At 44.1% G+C, this 15,615-nt stretch overlaps 1 protein-coding gene and 1 long non-coding RNA gene across 5 annotated transcripts in view; one reads left to right on the top strand and one right to left on the bottom strand.

Annotated features, from left to right (window-relative positions):
* Positions 1-1,271: 1,271 nt before the first annotated feature.
* Positions 1,272-13,879, bottom strand: LOC309332353 (adenylate kinase isoenzyme 1-like). Of its 4 annotated transcripts, XM_081845514.1 has the most exons (6): positions 13,501-13,856; positions 11,850-11,962; positions 9,960-10,159; positions 6,604-6,717; positions 3,353-3,547; positions 1,272-1,414 (listed from the first exon to the last, which is right to left on the bottom strand). In XM_081845514.1, the coding sequence occupies exons 1-6, from the start codon at positions 13,548-13,550 to the stop codon at positions 1,328-1,330; spliced, it is 759 nt and encodes a 252-aa protein (XP_081701640.1). In that variant the 5' UTR covers positions 13,551-13,856; the 3' UTR covers positions 1,272-1,327. The 4 variants fall into 4 exon arrangements, with proteins under 4 accessions (XP_081701640.1, XP_081701637.1, XP_081701639.1 ...); XM_081845511.1 differs by lacking the exon at positions 1,272-1,414 and having other exon boundaries at positions 3,009-3,547; positions 13,501-13,864; XM_081845513.1 differs by lacking the exons at positions 1,272-1,414; positions 6,604-6,717 and having other exon boundaries at positions 3,009-3,547; positions 13,501-13,879.
* LOC309332555 overlaps positions 2,695-15,615 on the top strand; it is a 103,890-nt gene continuing 90,969 nt past the window's right edge. Inside the window, exon 1 of the long non-coding RNA XR_014152171.1 lies at positions 2,695-2,822. This is a non-coding gene — a long non-coding RNA (uncharacterized lncRNA). The remainder of the gene's footprint in view (positions 2,823-15,615) is intronic.

The following is a 15,615-nucleotide window of genomic DNA, read 5'->3' as shown; positions in this document are numbered from 1 at the left end:
GTTACACAATCGAAATTTCTGGAGGACTGCACCAGCTGCTGGAAGCCTTAGCTGCTTCAGCCACCTATAATAGATCATGTCTCATCGTTCTGTGACTTGATGACACTCAGCTGCGTTACTTAAGATTTTCTGCTGGATCTGAATGTCTTGACTTGACACGTAACATGAAACGACATCTCCTTGAGCTGTTTTGTGATGTGCCGAAAACATGGCTACAGCATAAAAGGTGCAGATAAACTCTGGGAGAGTTCTGGCTTCAGAGGCTGATGCAGTAGATTTGAAGACCCAACTATTATGCTGAGGTCTCCCAGGGTTGAGCCAGTGCAAAACACTTGTTTGTATTTGGATGCAGTGGTTCTCTTATTCTTCTGTGTATACAAAGGGGAAATGGGGAGGATTGTGGTTAGTGCCACGGATGGCTTCTGTTCTGCTGAGCTGCTTGCTATTCCTACTCTCCCATACATCCTCAGTTGTAGGCTGTGTAAGAGATCCTTTGTTGCTGGAGTGAGCACTCAGTGCTAAAAAGCACTACATAGCCTTTTGGATAGCCATGTGTCCGTCCACCCACCCCTCTATAATTCCCTCTTCACATATATATATTTCCTTTTACAACTTTCAAAAGGAAATATATGTGGAGAAGGAATATGTGGAGGACGGACACATGGCTACATGACAGGAAATACATGAAGCATGCCCGAAACTGAAATAGCTTGCATTTATCTTCCTAGTGTGCTTCAGTGCCAGTTGTAGAACCTCTTGACTGCTTGGTAACTTTACAAGTTTCTAATCCCGGGGCTCAGCTTTGCCTACTCAGAAGAAAAGTCATAGGAGGATTGCTGGAGCATGGTGCAACAGCCTGGTCTTTATTGATCTTTAAATGCAAAAGACTCACTGTATACAGCAGCTAAGAACAGGTGTGAATGGCCCACTGTAGCAGGAAATGAAGGTACTGAAGAAACTATTAGTATGGATCACATCTTCCTTCCATTTACAATAAGGATGTTTCTGTGCTAGTTACTGCCTTGTGATCAGTTGAAGTAGGTGCTAGCCATGTGGCTTGGGCATTTTTGTGAGCTGCATCCTTTGGCCTGCACTGGGCCCTGCTAGCTAAGGGCTATTAAACACATACATGATCAATGATTGATGAATGCACCAACATACACACGATTTCCCAAAGGAATTTGCAACTAAGCTGCAAGTCATCAAGTGACGTATATGTGTGTGTGAACTAGCTCTAAGACTTAAAAAAACAAACCCTGCAAAGGACATGGTGATGGACCAGCAGCATAAATCTTTATTTTTATGTAGAGATACCTAGCTTTGCACTTTATTTAGTGGTAGCTGCCTTTATCACTTCATCGACTACACTGCAGGATTTGGTAAAAATGGTGTCTGGTGGTTCTTCCCCAAGGATCTGGAAATAAACGGAATGAAGAGCTCTTGGGCACATCTGGAGCCAACCACTCACAGAGGAGACTTTTCTGTTGCTACCACCGGGTATAGAAAGCCTGAGCATGCCTCTGTTTATAAGGAATTATGCCAAGTACGCAGCAGAAAACAACACTTGCTGCTGCCCACCCCCACGCTAGGGTAGATACTGACAATGAAAGGAAGCCTGACCAGTTTTAGGAGGGCTTGGAGTAGGTGTGGCCATCAGTAGACCTTGGTGCAGCATTTTCCCATGAGATAGTCCCACAGATAAGAAAAAGAAGCAAATTGCTGTGGGGGCCAAATGTGTTCTGTGCCCCCCCTTGGGGTGAAAGAACACACAAACCCATGCCCCTAACTGTAGCCTCTTTGCTCAGTTTAACTTAATGGTTCCTATAGAGGTCTTGTGCAAAACAGGCCACATCTACTGTAACAGTTAACAGGGGAGACAAAAATCTTCCTTGACCCCAGCTGCCCTAGAGCAAGAAGTTTACTTTCTGCTTAGATTAGGTTTGGCTTTAATTCACATCTGACAGAATTGCAGAAAAAAGCAAAGAAACCTTTGTTGACCTAGAAGAAGAGATGCAAAAAATCCAGTTGAGTAATATATTGAGGTGCATCTTCAAACCCATCAATACCAAATCAAGCCTAATCCGATTGAACTGAAGTTTTGTAGGAGTTAACATATTTAACACCAACGGAGTATCCACAAAGTGTCTTCCATCAAGCCAACTTTTTTTCTTCCTACCCCCCTGCATTGCTTAACAACCAGCCTAATGAAGAATTTTGGAGAGCTCAAAAGCATTCTCACTATTTTGTAAGAGTTTCTTTGGTAAAGAGGTCCAACTGGATTTTATACCTTGCCTCAGTCTTTGTCATCAGCATGGATGGGGCTTTGCTCCCTTCTAGAAGGGGGGTGTCTCGTCATTCTTCAGCTGCCCTTGGGCATCTAAGGGGAGTGGGGCAACCTGCCTGGGCAGCTCCTATCAGGTTGAGCTGCTCCTGGAAAGCAGCTTTCAGTGGCTTCTTTAGAGCAAGAAGCAGACCTGGTGCAGTACCTAACCAGCTCTTCTTCTTGGCAGTTCAAACATTCAATATCAGGAGAAACTGCTAGTGGCAAACTGGAAGAAGTTAAGGGAAATCATTTTGTGGTAGTCAAGGATGAACAGGACAGCATCCTTTAAAGTTCTTTGATATCTGCCATCCTGCTTCAAGAAAGGGAATTGTAGCAAATGATCTACTAGAGGGCCCTTCCGCTTATGATCCTATTACAGTGGTGCCCCGCAAGACGAATGCCTCGCAAGACGAAAAACCTGCTAGACAAAAGGGTTTTCCGTTTTGGAGGTGCTTCGCAAGACAAATTTCCCTATGGGCTTGCTTCGCAAGACGAAAATGTCTTGCGAGTTTTTTCAACTTTCCCCCTTCCCCCCCCTTTTTCTAAGCCGCTTATCCGCTAAAAGCCGCTAATAGCGCTAATCCGCTAATCCGCTAATGGGCTTGCTTCGCAAGACGAAAAAACCGCTAGACGAAGAGACTCGCGGAACGGATTCTTTTCGTCTTGCGAGGCACCACTGTACTTGGTTGAGGAGTGAGTGCATTTGAGATTTTGTATTCCAGTATAACTTTTTCATGAGCATTTCTGGAAGACCACCTCCCTGAAATAAGAAGATTGGGGTCTAATATGGCTGTTTCCAACCTCCTGCCCTTTTGTCTTAATGCTTCCTGCCTCGCTGCCTATTGGACACAACCTTTCAAATGGCCCTGTTAATAGGCAAGAGAGAGTCATTCTGAAAGGACTGCCTTGGCTGCTTGTCCACATCAGAATCAAATAAGCTGCCCTCTTGCAAAGTTGCCAGGACTTCCAGGCCTGGATTCTGTGGGAAAGGACAAGGAAAGGGGCCCAGCCAAGTTCTCTGAGACCTACGTGCCGAAGTAGGCTTTTCTGTAGGTAGTGGGTGAAGACGGGCTCACACAGTGTATAGTAAGTGTCAAGCCGGTTCTGGATGATTTTATCATGGTCATCCACCCTCTCGCCCATCTGGCTTCGGATCAGCAGTCGCTGGACCATTGTCTCCGTTGAGCAGTCAAGCACTATCACGATGTTGGGTGCACGCCCCACCTGCAACATGAAACATACAACTCGGCTGTTAATTAGTTTGCCTTGGGTGTGCAAAGCTGTTGTGCATAGGAACTGAGGAACCTAGCCAGGATTCAGGGCAGGCATGGAGGGGAGCAGATTTCTTTATTCATTTCATTTCTATCCCACCTTTATCTCTGTGCTGGACCCAAGGCGGCTCACTGCATGAATTAAAACAGATACAGCGAAAAAAACACAATATAAAATTTTAAAACATTAAGTAAAAACAGTGCTAAGAGAAAAGAAAAAATGTGGCACAGCCACTCCCAGAAGACACACTGCCACAACAACCAGCTAGTGGCCAGAAGCCTGTCTGAACCAAAAGGAAAGCAGAGAAGGAGCTAGCCTAGAAAGGGAGTTCCACAGTCTGGAAGCAGCCACTGAGAAGGCTGTCTCCATCGAAGTCCATATTGCTTCTACAAGCCAGTCAGATGCTTGTAAAAGCCCAAAAGCAGAGTATATGAAGGAAACCGCTCTCCCTGCTGTTCTCTTCCCCCAGCAACTGATCTTTAGAGGTATACTGCCTCTATGTAAAACTCTATTTAGTCATCATTTACTAGTCACTGATAGGCCCCAACCATGAATTCATCTAATGTTCTAAGCCAGGGGTCAGCAAGGCTTACTGGGTTTACAGTTTATTTTTTTAAAAAATATTTATTAACAATTTTTATTTTAATTACAGTACCAATAAACAATACAATATAACACATCTTTTAGCATAATTTTCTTAACTTCTTTGGACTTCCTCACATCTCCCGCTCCTGCATTCCTGACTATAAAATTTTATCCAGCAAATTTATCCCCTTGTTTCTATTTCTTATTATCTAATTTTCCAATGTTATATCTCTAATTTAGATATCCTTTATTCAGATCTTAGAAATTTAAATATAACCTAAAGTTTCCAAAACTTTATATTTTCTTAAATTTAGCTTATTTTCATATTTCACCTCATCTAGCTTAATGGTGCCAAGTTGTTTATACTCTAGCATCCTTCTTAACATTCATACAATTTACAATATTTTTGTAAATAAGTCTTGAATTTCTTCCAATCTTCTTCCACCGTCTCTTCTCCCAGGTCTCGGATTCTGCCAGTCATCTCAGCCAGTTCCATATAGTCTATCAGCTGCATCTGCCATTCTTCCAGTGTGGGTAAATCTTGAGTTTTCCAATGCTTAGCGACAAGTATCCTTGCTGCTGTTGTTGCATACATAAAAAATGTTTGGTCCTTCTTTAGCACCTTCTGGCCGACAATACCCAGGAGGAAGGCCTCTGGTTTCTTAGGAAAGGTATATTTGAATACCTTTTTCAGCTCATTATATATCATTTCCCAGAAAGCCTTCACTCTAGGGCAAGTCCACCAGAGGTGAAAGAATGTTCCTTCATTTTCTTTACATTTCCAACATTTGTTATCAGACAAGTGGTATATTTTTGCAAGTTTGACTGGGGTCATATGCCATCTATAAATCATTTTCATAACATTTTCTTTCAAAGCATTACATGCAGTAAAATTCAGCCCAGTAAAGTGGGCACAGGACATTGGATATAACATCATGTTTGAGGACTGGGAGAGGTTGTGGAATACTGGGCAGCAAGGCTTACTGGGCATGGGCCAGATCACTCCCGTGGAGACCCTCCATGGGCAGGGCCGGCGCAGCACAGCGCAATGCCAGAAATCATGTCTGCAGCACTGGAAATCGCTTCTGCGCATGCCCAGATGCCAGAAATCATGCCTGCAAAAGCGATTTCCGGCGCCACGGACATGCACAGATGCGATTTCCAGAGCTATGGAAAAGAGGTTTAGCGCAGCATGCAGGGACTCGCCAAGTGGGCGGCTTGGTTCTGGGGTGGCTCATGGACTGGTAAAGTGACCCTCATGGGCCGCTTCCGGCCCATGGGCCTTAGGTTGCCGACCTCTGTTCTAAGCTCATAAAAGCCAATAGGATTTAGGGAACAAGGTGATGGATTCATTGTTTAGGGCAAAATGATAAAAAGGGGGGTAAAAAGGGGGGTCACAGTATTGGGCAGCACAGCAATAGGAGCTGGGTGGGGGAGGACTTGTAAGCAGGTCTGTTCTCTGGACATTATTTCATGCAAAGTGCCACATGAAACCTCTGGAGGTAACCTTACTTCAAGGCACAGTCCAGCATGTGGTCTGAGATCCAGCTGTAAGGAGTTAGCTGCTGGTCTGGCTGACACCCCCACCCAATCTGTACTTAATATTTGGTGTGAAATAGGTAAACTTCCGTAGGCAAAACAGTTATGAATGTGGTGTTCTACGTGACAACATGCTGGTCTGGTAAAGTTAGTACTTCTCAACTCAGAATGATTTGGAGGTACAGTTCCTTCGCTGAGCTTGCAGTGACCGGGATAGAGTGCCTCTATAGAATGCCTCTCACAAACAGTAGTAAGTATTGTCCAAATTATAAAGATCTGTGAGAGCTGAAAAACAAAGATAAAGCCCAGGCAAAAAGGACCAGACCCTTTGAGCTATACAGTCAAACCTCGGTTCCCAAACGCCGAAAACCCGGAAGTAAGTGTTCCAGTTTTCAAACGTTTTTCAGAAGCTGAACATCCAACCCGGGTTCCGCTTGAGTGCCACAAGCTCTTGCAGCCAATCGGAAGCCGTGCCTTGGTTGTTTCAGAAGCCGAATGGGCTGGAACAGATTAAGTTCAACAACCAAGGTTTGACTACTTGATTTTCACAGCATCACCTGACTAGGGATTTGCATTGTGGCTTTCCAATCAGCTTTTAATTTAGCATCTGACCTGACAAAAAAATTACAAGCACAGGATTATTGCATTTCCGCTATCTATACTGAGCTGCTTCCCCCTAGCCCTCTTTGAGTTTGAAACAGAACCCAAAGATCTGGCACGCAACCAATCAGCCACTGGACTATTGGGAATGTATTCCTTGCCAACCCACAAGTTACCCATTTGATGTTGCACATTTCAACCTGAGAGCCTCTGGAGCATTTCCTTCCTTGGCACAGGTCAAGGCTCTCTTTCTCTTTCACTTCCCACTCAGAGGCCACACTTACCACTTCTTCAAATAGCTTGGCCTGATTGATTTCCCGGGGGAAGCCTTCTACAAAGAATCCTTTGACGTTTTCGGCTTTTAGCATGTTGTCAGTAAGCAGTTCCAAGATGTAGCCCTGGAGAGACAGTCATCTCCATCGTCAAAGAGCTTTATTACACCAGATAAAGGCAACAATAAACCACCCAACTTAGCGCTGTTTCATCCACCTTTCTGATGTCCTCTGAGGGTCTCAATCTCTGGCCATATTTAAGTCCTTCCAAAGAGCCTTTTAGGTTTCAGTCCAGAAAGAACTAACCTATGGGAGCAGTTTCCCACTATAATAGATTAGACTGCATCCTGACAGGCAGCCAGCTTGTGAAGTACCGTGCAAGCAAACCATCAGCAGTAGCCATAAACATTTAGCCAACACTAACTGGGCAAATTCAGGAATCTGGTCTGAGCTTAGCAAGGCAACCAAGCCCTGGATTCAGTGTGTTTTTCACTTTTGCTTTCAGAAAGGGAGAATTAAAATATGTGTGTGAGAGAGAGAAAGAGAGACTGCAGTTGTGCTCAGGTGGTGGGGGCTCCTCCTTGAAAGTACAATACTTGTCACTTCTGTTCCAGTGTGCTCCACAATCAACACTCTTCTGCTCTTGCTGTTCAGAAGAACAGCTGAAAGAGTGGCCATGGAACTGATCAAGTGGTGTTCCCATTGTTGTAGGAATGCGGATGGAACATGGAGGTAATTCAGCATCCTGTCTCACACTCTGGCCAAGCAGATGCCTTCAGGAAAACCGCAGGAGAGGCAGGAGAGCAACAGTCTTATTGCCCTTGCTTCAAAGCAGCAAATATTCTCCCGCATAATGTCTCTGAAACTACCTATTTCACTTAGGCATCATAGCTCTCCATAATTATCTCCATGACTTTGTCTAATCCCCCCTTAAAGCCTTTTGCTCTTAGATGCCTTATAAATGTATGGCACATATAATATCCCAGGGTGTGGTCCGAAGGGATATTAAGCAGGTCAGATCAGTGGCTGGATGAGTGAGCCCTTGGGAACTTCCTTGGGCTCCATGGCACAAGAAAGGTGGGATAGAGATGTAAATAAATATAAGAGCCCCTACTGAATTAGAGCAAGAGGCCATCAAGTCTAGCTTCAAAAATGTTCATTTAAAAAAATAATCTGAGATACTTTTCACTAGATTATAGCTTTAAATCCTGTTATTCAGTGCTGTTACACTTAATTTTCTTTCATTTAATATTTTTTAAAGTCTAATTCCAGCATCATTCATTGTTTGGAAGATTGCAAAAAAAAAAAAAAAAGACTGAAATTAGATCTATTTTTTAAAAATTTGCAACAAATTCCAGCTCAATTTTCCAGCCAATTTCCACTCAAAATGTCAAGTACTGTATATATGCATGTTAGCTAAATGCAACGTGTGACACGTTGCTATGCCCAAGGGGCATGATGAACATTTTAGCTGAAGCACATGCCAAAATGGGAGTTGAAGGTATTTGGACCAGGGATCAGAGGGGAATAAAAAAGCAAACTGCTTCTGGAATATAAATCTAGTGATCTCAGCGGGAGAGGGCAGAACGTTCAGGGTTTGTCTCCTAGTTGAGCAAGCTGTCATTGGCAGGGAAAACTTCCAAAAGGCAGTCTCATACTAACAACTGTTGCTGAGTTGATCCTAGTGAAATACTAATACAGTAGATAAGTAGATACATCTCACTGGTCCAAATTCTAGGCATATGCAGACTGAATTTTGCCGAAGTTTTGACATAGAGGCCACAATGTAACACATGGTATGGCACACCTAACTTTATGTAGCCTTGTTGCAGGAATCTAAGTTATATTCTTTATAAAAAATAATCCATCTATATTCAAATGGGAACAAACTCTCATTGATATTAATGTATCACTGCTGCTGAAACTCCCAAATGCTCAGATTTCAGGAAGACACAGCAAAAGGAATAAACCTTTCACATAAATGGTATTAGTTCATTAGCAGCATAAACTTATGCATATCTGCTTGGAAGTAAATTCTATTGAGTCCAATGAGACTTAACTTTCAGGTAAGGCTATGCAGTGGTACCTTGGTATTTGAACCATAATCCATTCTGGAGGTCCATTTGTAAACCAAAACAGGTTGTAACCCAAGGCGCGCTTTTGCCAATGGGGCCTCCCAAAAAAAAAATATTCGTAATAATAATAAAAAATGGGTTGTAATCCAAAAAAAGGTTGCAAACCGGGACACACACTTCTGGGTTTGACGTGTTTGTAATCCAAAACATATGCAAACCAAGACGTATGCAAACCAAGCTACCACTGTATAGGATTGCAGCCTTAGTACTAGAAGGCATGCTCACAGTGTGGACGGGGAGGGATGTGCATGTAAGCCCCACCCCCAGACCTTCCCCAGGTACACAGGGAATGTTTGCAGGGGCTTCTACATAAGTTTCTTTGGATGCAGGCAGAACCTTCCTTGCAGCCCAGGACCCTTATAAAGCAGGGCCCCTTATTGCATGGAGCAGTCTACTCCTGGTCACATTCAGAATGTCAGTTCAAGCATGTTACTTTTTTAATACTTACATTGAATGAATTTTATTATTACGGTCACAGACCAGTTCCGGCTCACTTACAATATCAGGAAAATCATAAAACACAACAGGTATACATTGAATTGCAATTGGGTATAGCTGAGAAAATACAGATATAGCGGCAGTTAAAAAAATAAAAATAAATCTTGATCACTAAAATATAGCCTAAAATTGTCATTTAAAACCTTAATCGTTTTGGTAGTACAGCTTGTTCCCTAAGCTTTATGGCAGTCACACAGAATTTGGCCACCCTTAGCGTGATCTCTAGATCCCTGTCCTCTACCAGGAGTTTTAGACATTGAAGTTTGGACCCATTTGGAGATTTTTGTATAACAGGGGTGATAAATACCGAGCGTATATCCCCGTAGAAACGGCAGCGTAACAAAGCCGCAGGGGCAGACTTGTTCCATGTATGCTTTACCCTCAAATCTGCCCTGCAATAAGGCAGATGGCAGCACGTTACTTACACTGATTATTTTTGTATGGCTGCGACAGGGCCATATAGATCCTTCTGTTTCTCCTTTGAGGGTTTAATTATCCAAAACACAACATGCACAGTGTTTAAAATGGTTATCTACCGTATTTTTCGCTCTATAACACGCAGCCGACCATAACACGCACGTAGTTTTTAGAGGAGGAAAATCCGTAGGCATGCCACCCGTAGTACAGACATTTCCCCTTACTTTCTAGGAGGAAAAAAGTGAGTGTTATGGTGCAAAAAATACGGTAATCTAATGGAAAGGGGTTCTGCAGGTGGCAGGTGTGAGGGCTTCTTACCGAGGGCACCAGAGCCCCTTTCAGGATGATGTCCCTAATGGTCTTTCCTTTCCGGGTAGGCCTGCTGGCTTCCGCTCGCAGCAGCTCTCCGATGCCAACGTGGTAGAAATCATACTTGCTGGCCAGCCGGTGACCCTGTATCTGCTTGCCGCAACCTGGACCACCTACCATAAAAATGATGATGGGACTCTGCAGCTTCTCTGCAGTGAAAGAAAGTGAGGTATAAGAAAGGGGACTTTCTACTTAGAAATAAGGTGCAAGAATTGAATCACTGCAATCTGGGGTTGAGGCAGCCCTTCCAATAAGCAGCGTGCGGATGGCCACCTTAGGTGGAACATTTTGAATGGTTTCAAGGCATTAAACACAGGTTCAACATTTTTGTGTTACAGACCTTTTTGTTTTCTAAATATAACAACAACAACAATCTTTATTATGGTCCAGAGACTCAACAAATTGTTACAAAGCAATACACAATTCATACAGCCTACCTCCAGGTTAAACAAGCATTTTGTTCAGAATATAGGGATCATTGGTTCTTGCAACCACCGATAAAAACTTTGCACTTTTCTAAATATACTATTGAAATATACCTATTTACGGGCAGTGTTGCAGCTGAGTGCAGATGCTACATTACTGTGAAGATCTTGCTGGTAGATGTGCCAGTGTTATGAAATAAGTAAGAGAGTGGTCTTCAATCTCATGGAAGCAATGACATCCTCAGGTGCTGCTGGTCTGCAGGTTTTGGTACTGCCTTCTCTGCCTCATTAGACACCTGTTTGAACCCCCAGCAAGTCCCTCATTAGGTGGGTTGGTAAGGGCTAGTTCAGGCATAGGCAGCCTTCGGCCCTCCAGATGTTTTGGCCTACAACTCCCATGATCCCTAGCTAACAGGACCAGTGGTCAGGGATGATGGGAATTGTAGTCCAAAACATCTGGAGGGCCGAAGGTTGCCTATGCCTGGGCTAGTTTCTGTTGGGCTGTCCAAAATGGTTGCGTGCCAGAGGCAAAAATCAAAATGGATTGCTAATTAACATGGGGCACAAGCTACCAGTCCGTTCTCCTTAGCAGCCCCCACTGAAACTAGCAATGCAAGAGCATCACTTTGGTTTGTGAATAGGAACAGGTAAACTCTACCACGAGTGGAGCATAAACTGCATCAGGAAGCAAAATGAGGGCTCCAAAGTAATGAAATGGGAGACAGATCTGGTCCACAGGCAGGGCTGGGTTTAGGTTTGATGAGGCCCTAAGCTACTGAAGGTAATGGGGCCCTTTCTATGTCCAGCTGTCCTTTGTCAACAACAAATTGTCGCTGCTTTTTGTGTTGAATATATGCTATATGGTAATTTATGAACCTAATAGGTATCTAAAGCCATTTGCACATGCAGAATGTAGGCACCCTGCATATAGAAATGAGCAAGCCAGTGATATTTAAGGGAGCAGGCTAGCAGGTGGGGCCCATGACTTACATCATAGGAGCCTACACTACACAAAACACTATTGCTGTATCTAGGTTTTCTTTATTTGCTTTTTATCATATTTTGGAAATGTACATCCAGGGTTTTTTTTCCTTTACATTTTTTGGAGGGGCCCTAAGAGTGTGGGGCCCTAAGCTATAGCTTGTTTAGCTTATACGTAAATCCGGCACTGTACAGGACACTTTTCACTGCAGAATTCTCTTGCGTAAACCCTGTTGGATGAACCAGAACTGTTGTGTTCATTCTTCTGCAACTTGTGCAGAACTTTCTGGTGGCTTGTGCCCTGGGCAGGGCTTGAGGTGGATCAGACCTGGGAGTAAAACCTAAGGGAAATCTATTGACTGGAATGCTTGTTGATAACATTGTTTTGAAAGCCTGCAGAATGCACAAAACAGAAGGAAATGCAATCGGTTACCTTGTAGTTCACGTTTCAAGGGCTTGATGGATTTTGGAAGTCTGCCCTGGCAAATCCCCATCCCTGTGGGAATCCAGGGATCTGCAGGTACTGGTCCAGCAGCCTTCAAATTCCTGTAAAAAAATAATTTGGCCATTTCAGCTTAACTGATATGTGACTCCCCTGAGCTGTCTTTCTGATGTCACAGACATGTGATGTCATAGATTTTATGGCAAGCAAAACTGGGACAACTAGACTGAACTGCTTTGGTAGGGGGACAGAGACCAGATGGGCAGAAGGGTTGGAGACAAACTGAGAAACTGGCAAGTCATTCATATCTGGACTTAGTGTTCAGTTTGATAGTGAATAAAATAAACCATCTGATATAACTGAAGCTGGCTAAGTACCTGTCTCCTTTCCTTGATTGTAACTCCCAAGGGAGGGGGGGAGTAGGCTACTGAAGGCTGCATCCTGACAATTGCTATTATTGCATTGCAGAACAAGGCGAGTGCCATTGGGTGAGTATGGAAGTAGTCTCTGCTTTGGCCTCCCTCAGCTGTTTTATTGTCAACAGCTTTTGGACCCTCTTACATCAAGCTGCTTAAAAGTTATTCAGTCCTCAGTACTCTCTTCCTACATAAGTTCTACTAAAACCAGTTTGCTAGGCTCAGAATCTGCAAAGCACTGTGCCAGACCGGACTCCTCAAGCCCTGACAATCACAGCTTGTGGAGCCTGGTGCGCAGTGTCCCACAAGACTAGGGAATCAAGTGACTGTTGTTGTTTAGTCGTTTAGTCGTGTCCGACTCTTCGTGACCCCATGGACCAGAGCACGCCAGGCACTCCTGTCTTCCACTGCCTCCCGCAGTTTGGTCAAACTCATGCTGGTAGCTTCGAGAACACTATCCAACCATCTCATCCACTGTCGTCCCCCTCTCCTTGCGCCCTCCATCTTTCCCAACACCAGGGTCTTTTCCAAGGAGTCTTCTCTTCTCATGAGGTGGCCAAAGTACTGGAGCCTCAGCTTCACAATCTGTCCTTCCAGTGAGCACTCAGGGCTGATTTCCTTCAGAATGGATACGTTTGATCTTCTTGCAGTCCATGGGACTCTCAAGAGTCTCCTCCAGCACCATAATTCAAAAGCATCAATTCTTCGGCGATCAGCCTTCTTTATGGTCCAGCTTTCACTTCCATACATCACTACTGGGAAAACCATAGCATTAACTATACGGACCTTTGTTGGCAAGGTGATGTCTCTGCTTTTTAAGATGCTGTCTAGGTTTGTCATTGCTTTTCTCCCAAGAAGCAGGCGTCTTTTAATTTCGTGGCTGCTGTCACCATCCACAGTGACTAGACACAGCTTTTTTGCATAGGGCTTTCAGGCCAGCCATGATGATGTAGGACGCACAGGACTTTGCTAGTTGGCACCGTACTTTGCAGGCTCCTACGATCAGCTATAGGGCAGGTGTGTGTGGCTTTCCAAAGGTGACGCATTGACCAAATGGGGGGGGGAGACTTGGTGAGCCTAATCAGGCCCAGGGGCAGGAGATCCCCCACAACTACTCTAGAATGCTGCTGGTCACCAAAGAGCACACAAGGCCTTTGCTGGTTATGCAATCATCCGCCATCTATACAAGTCTGGCTTTGGGTTGATGTGCAGTGGGAACAACCCACCTTTGCAAAGAGATGCACACAAACATGTTCATGGCAGGAGTTCTCTGCATGGTTTTCCTGTGGGACAGATGAATATAGGATAATACTGTACGTATTTGCTTTTGCAATCACATCAGAGAGGGACACACAAAAGAAATAAGAAGAACAAGCTGCTTCACACCATAGACCTAACTGCTGGCAAAACTGAAACCACATCAAAATGCAGTTGCCCACCATCAAGAAGACACTCGCATTTTAACATTTAGGTAATGTTAAGTGTGTTGTTAAGGGATGCGGGTGGCGCTGTGGTCTAAACCACTGAGCCTCTTGGGCTTGCTGATCCATGCGCTGCTCTGGTTTCGGTGTTCAGTTACGCCAGAAGCGGCTTAGTCATGCTGGCCACATGATGTGGAAAAACTCTCTGCGGACAAACACACGCTTCCTTGGCCTGTAAAGCAAGATGAGCGCCACAACCCCAGAGTCGTCTGAGACTGGACTTAACTGTCAGGGGTCCTCTACCTTTTTTTTTTTTAAAAGTATGTTGTTTGTCTCTCCAGCCAAAGAGGTACACAGATATACAGACAACCAGTGCCTTTTTTTTCTCTTAAAAAATGTTTAGGGGTACTCTCATCTTCCAACTCATATTGAAATACCGCCCCTCAGTGAGGCCAAACTTAAAATTCACAAAATGTTTCAGGGTATGCGTCCCACTGCGTCCCCAGAAAAAAAGCACTGCAGACAACTGTGGTGGAGTGATTAAAATAAAGTCCGACTGAGAGACCAGGGTTCAGGTCTCTTGAACAGATTTTGTGCCAGCCACTCATTATTTGTGTGTGTGTGTGTGTGTGTGTGTGTGTGCCTAGCCTACTGAAATAAAAAATTTAAGGTCTTATATATATAATAAATGTTCATAAATGTACCAAGCAAACACGTACATAAATATATAAACCACATGTCTGAAGCAGCACAGGAAAACAGCCCTGGAACTATTTTGACTCCCAAACTAACCAAATGATTTCTCTGGAAGGTCAAGGAAACTGGAAAAGCCTCCCCATTGTCTTTTCATTCACAAATCCTGTCTTAAGGGTATGTCTGTGTATGAATAGGGTGAGCCTGTGACCTGGCTCAGGAACTAAGTATTTATCATTACAAAAGACTGGCCAGGCTCCCCAGGGTATCCAATCAAGTAAGCATTAACAGGTAACCTGCCAGACAGGAGATAAACAACGACAGGAGATAAACGAGGCACTCAGATTTCTGTTGTAGACCGCCCTTTCTGTGATATAGGTATGATGTGTCTGGGGGGTGGTCTTGAGCTACACCCCTTCTGTGATGTATGCATGATATTTCTGGGGGTGGTCTTGGACTCCAGGGCTGGCAACTCTATATAAGGGCGGGCACACCTTGGTTCAGGGTCCTCCTTCTGCGTGTGAAGGGGGCACCCTGTTGCAACAGTTCAATAAAGATCAGGCTTACAAGCTGCTTTGCTTCTCAATATTCTCTGGTTGGCCTCTGTTATTTTCTTGATGGAGAACCTGCAAAGGACTCAATAATAATAATAATAATAATAATAATAATAATAATAATAAATAATTTTATTTATACCCCGCCCTCCCCAGCCAAGGCTGCTAACAAGCAATAATAAAAACAAGTTGAATGAATACAACTTAAAAACAAGATTAAAATACAACATTGAAACATTAAAATAAGGGCTCTTGTGTCCCCCATAAGGGAATAAGAGCAATTTTTCGTTTATTACACGACCCTACTTGGTTATTATGAGGCTTGAACAGGGTAATCCCCATATATGCTGCCCTGGCCTTGGAAAACAGGGATTTTTAAATCTGAAATTTAAAAACTAAACAGCAGTTGCGAACACCAGACTGTCTATCAAGAAGCTGCAAAGCTCTTTCCTCTGACAGACCAATAAACGGGACATTAACCCGCGTTCGTCTGCAACCTTGCTAGACTCAGCCCGCATTCGGCGCGTCACAGGATTGCCTTTTAAGGCGAGAGGAGGTGCTCATTTAAGCCACGCCCCTTCCGATGGGCGCGGTTTCCACAGCAACCGCCTCGGACTCCCCACTTCCGCTAAAAGGGAACCGGCGCTTCTGCGCATGCTCAGTTAAACCGGCG

This window comes from Podarcis erhardii (assembly GCF_964252035.2).
Source record: "Podarcis erhardii genome assembly, chromosome: 17".
NCBI lineage: Eukaryota > Metazoa > Chordata > Lepidosauria > Squamata > Lacertidae > Podarcis > Podarcis erhardii.
This window is presented reverse-complemented; position numbering and strand designations above follow the sequence as displayed.

Excerpts from the sequence above, each read along its gene's own strand:
- LOC309332353 (XM_081845511.1), bottom strand. The coding sequence starts at position 13,550 with ATGCAGAGAACTCCTGCCATGAACATGTTTGTGTGCATCTCTTTGCAA. Across the intron at positions 11,963-13,500 it reads GTGTGCATCTCTTTGCAAAG|GAATTTGAAGGCTGCTGGAC; the intron begins GTGGGTTGTTCC and ends ATTTTTTTACAG. Across the intron at positions 10,160-11,849 it reads CTTGAAACGTGAACTACAAG|AGAAGCTGCAGAGTCCCATC; the intron begins GTAACCGATTGC and ends CTTTCACTGCAG.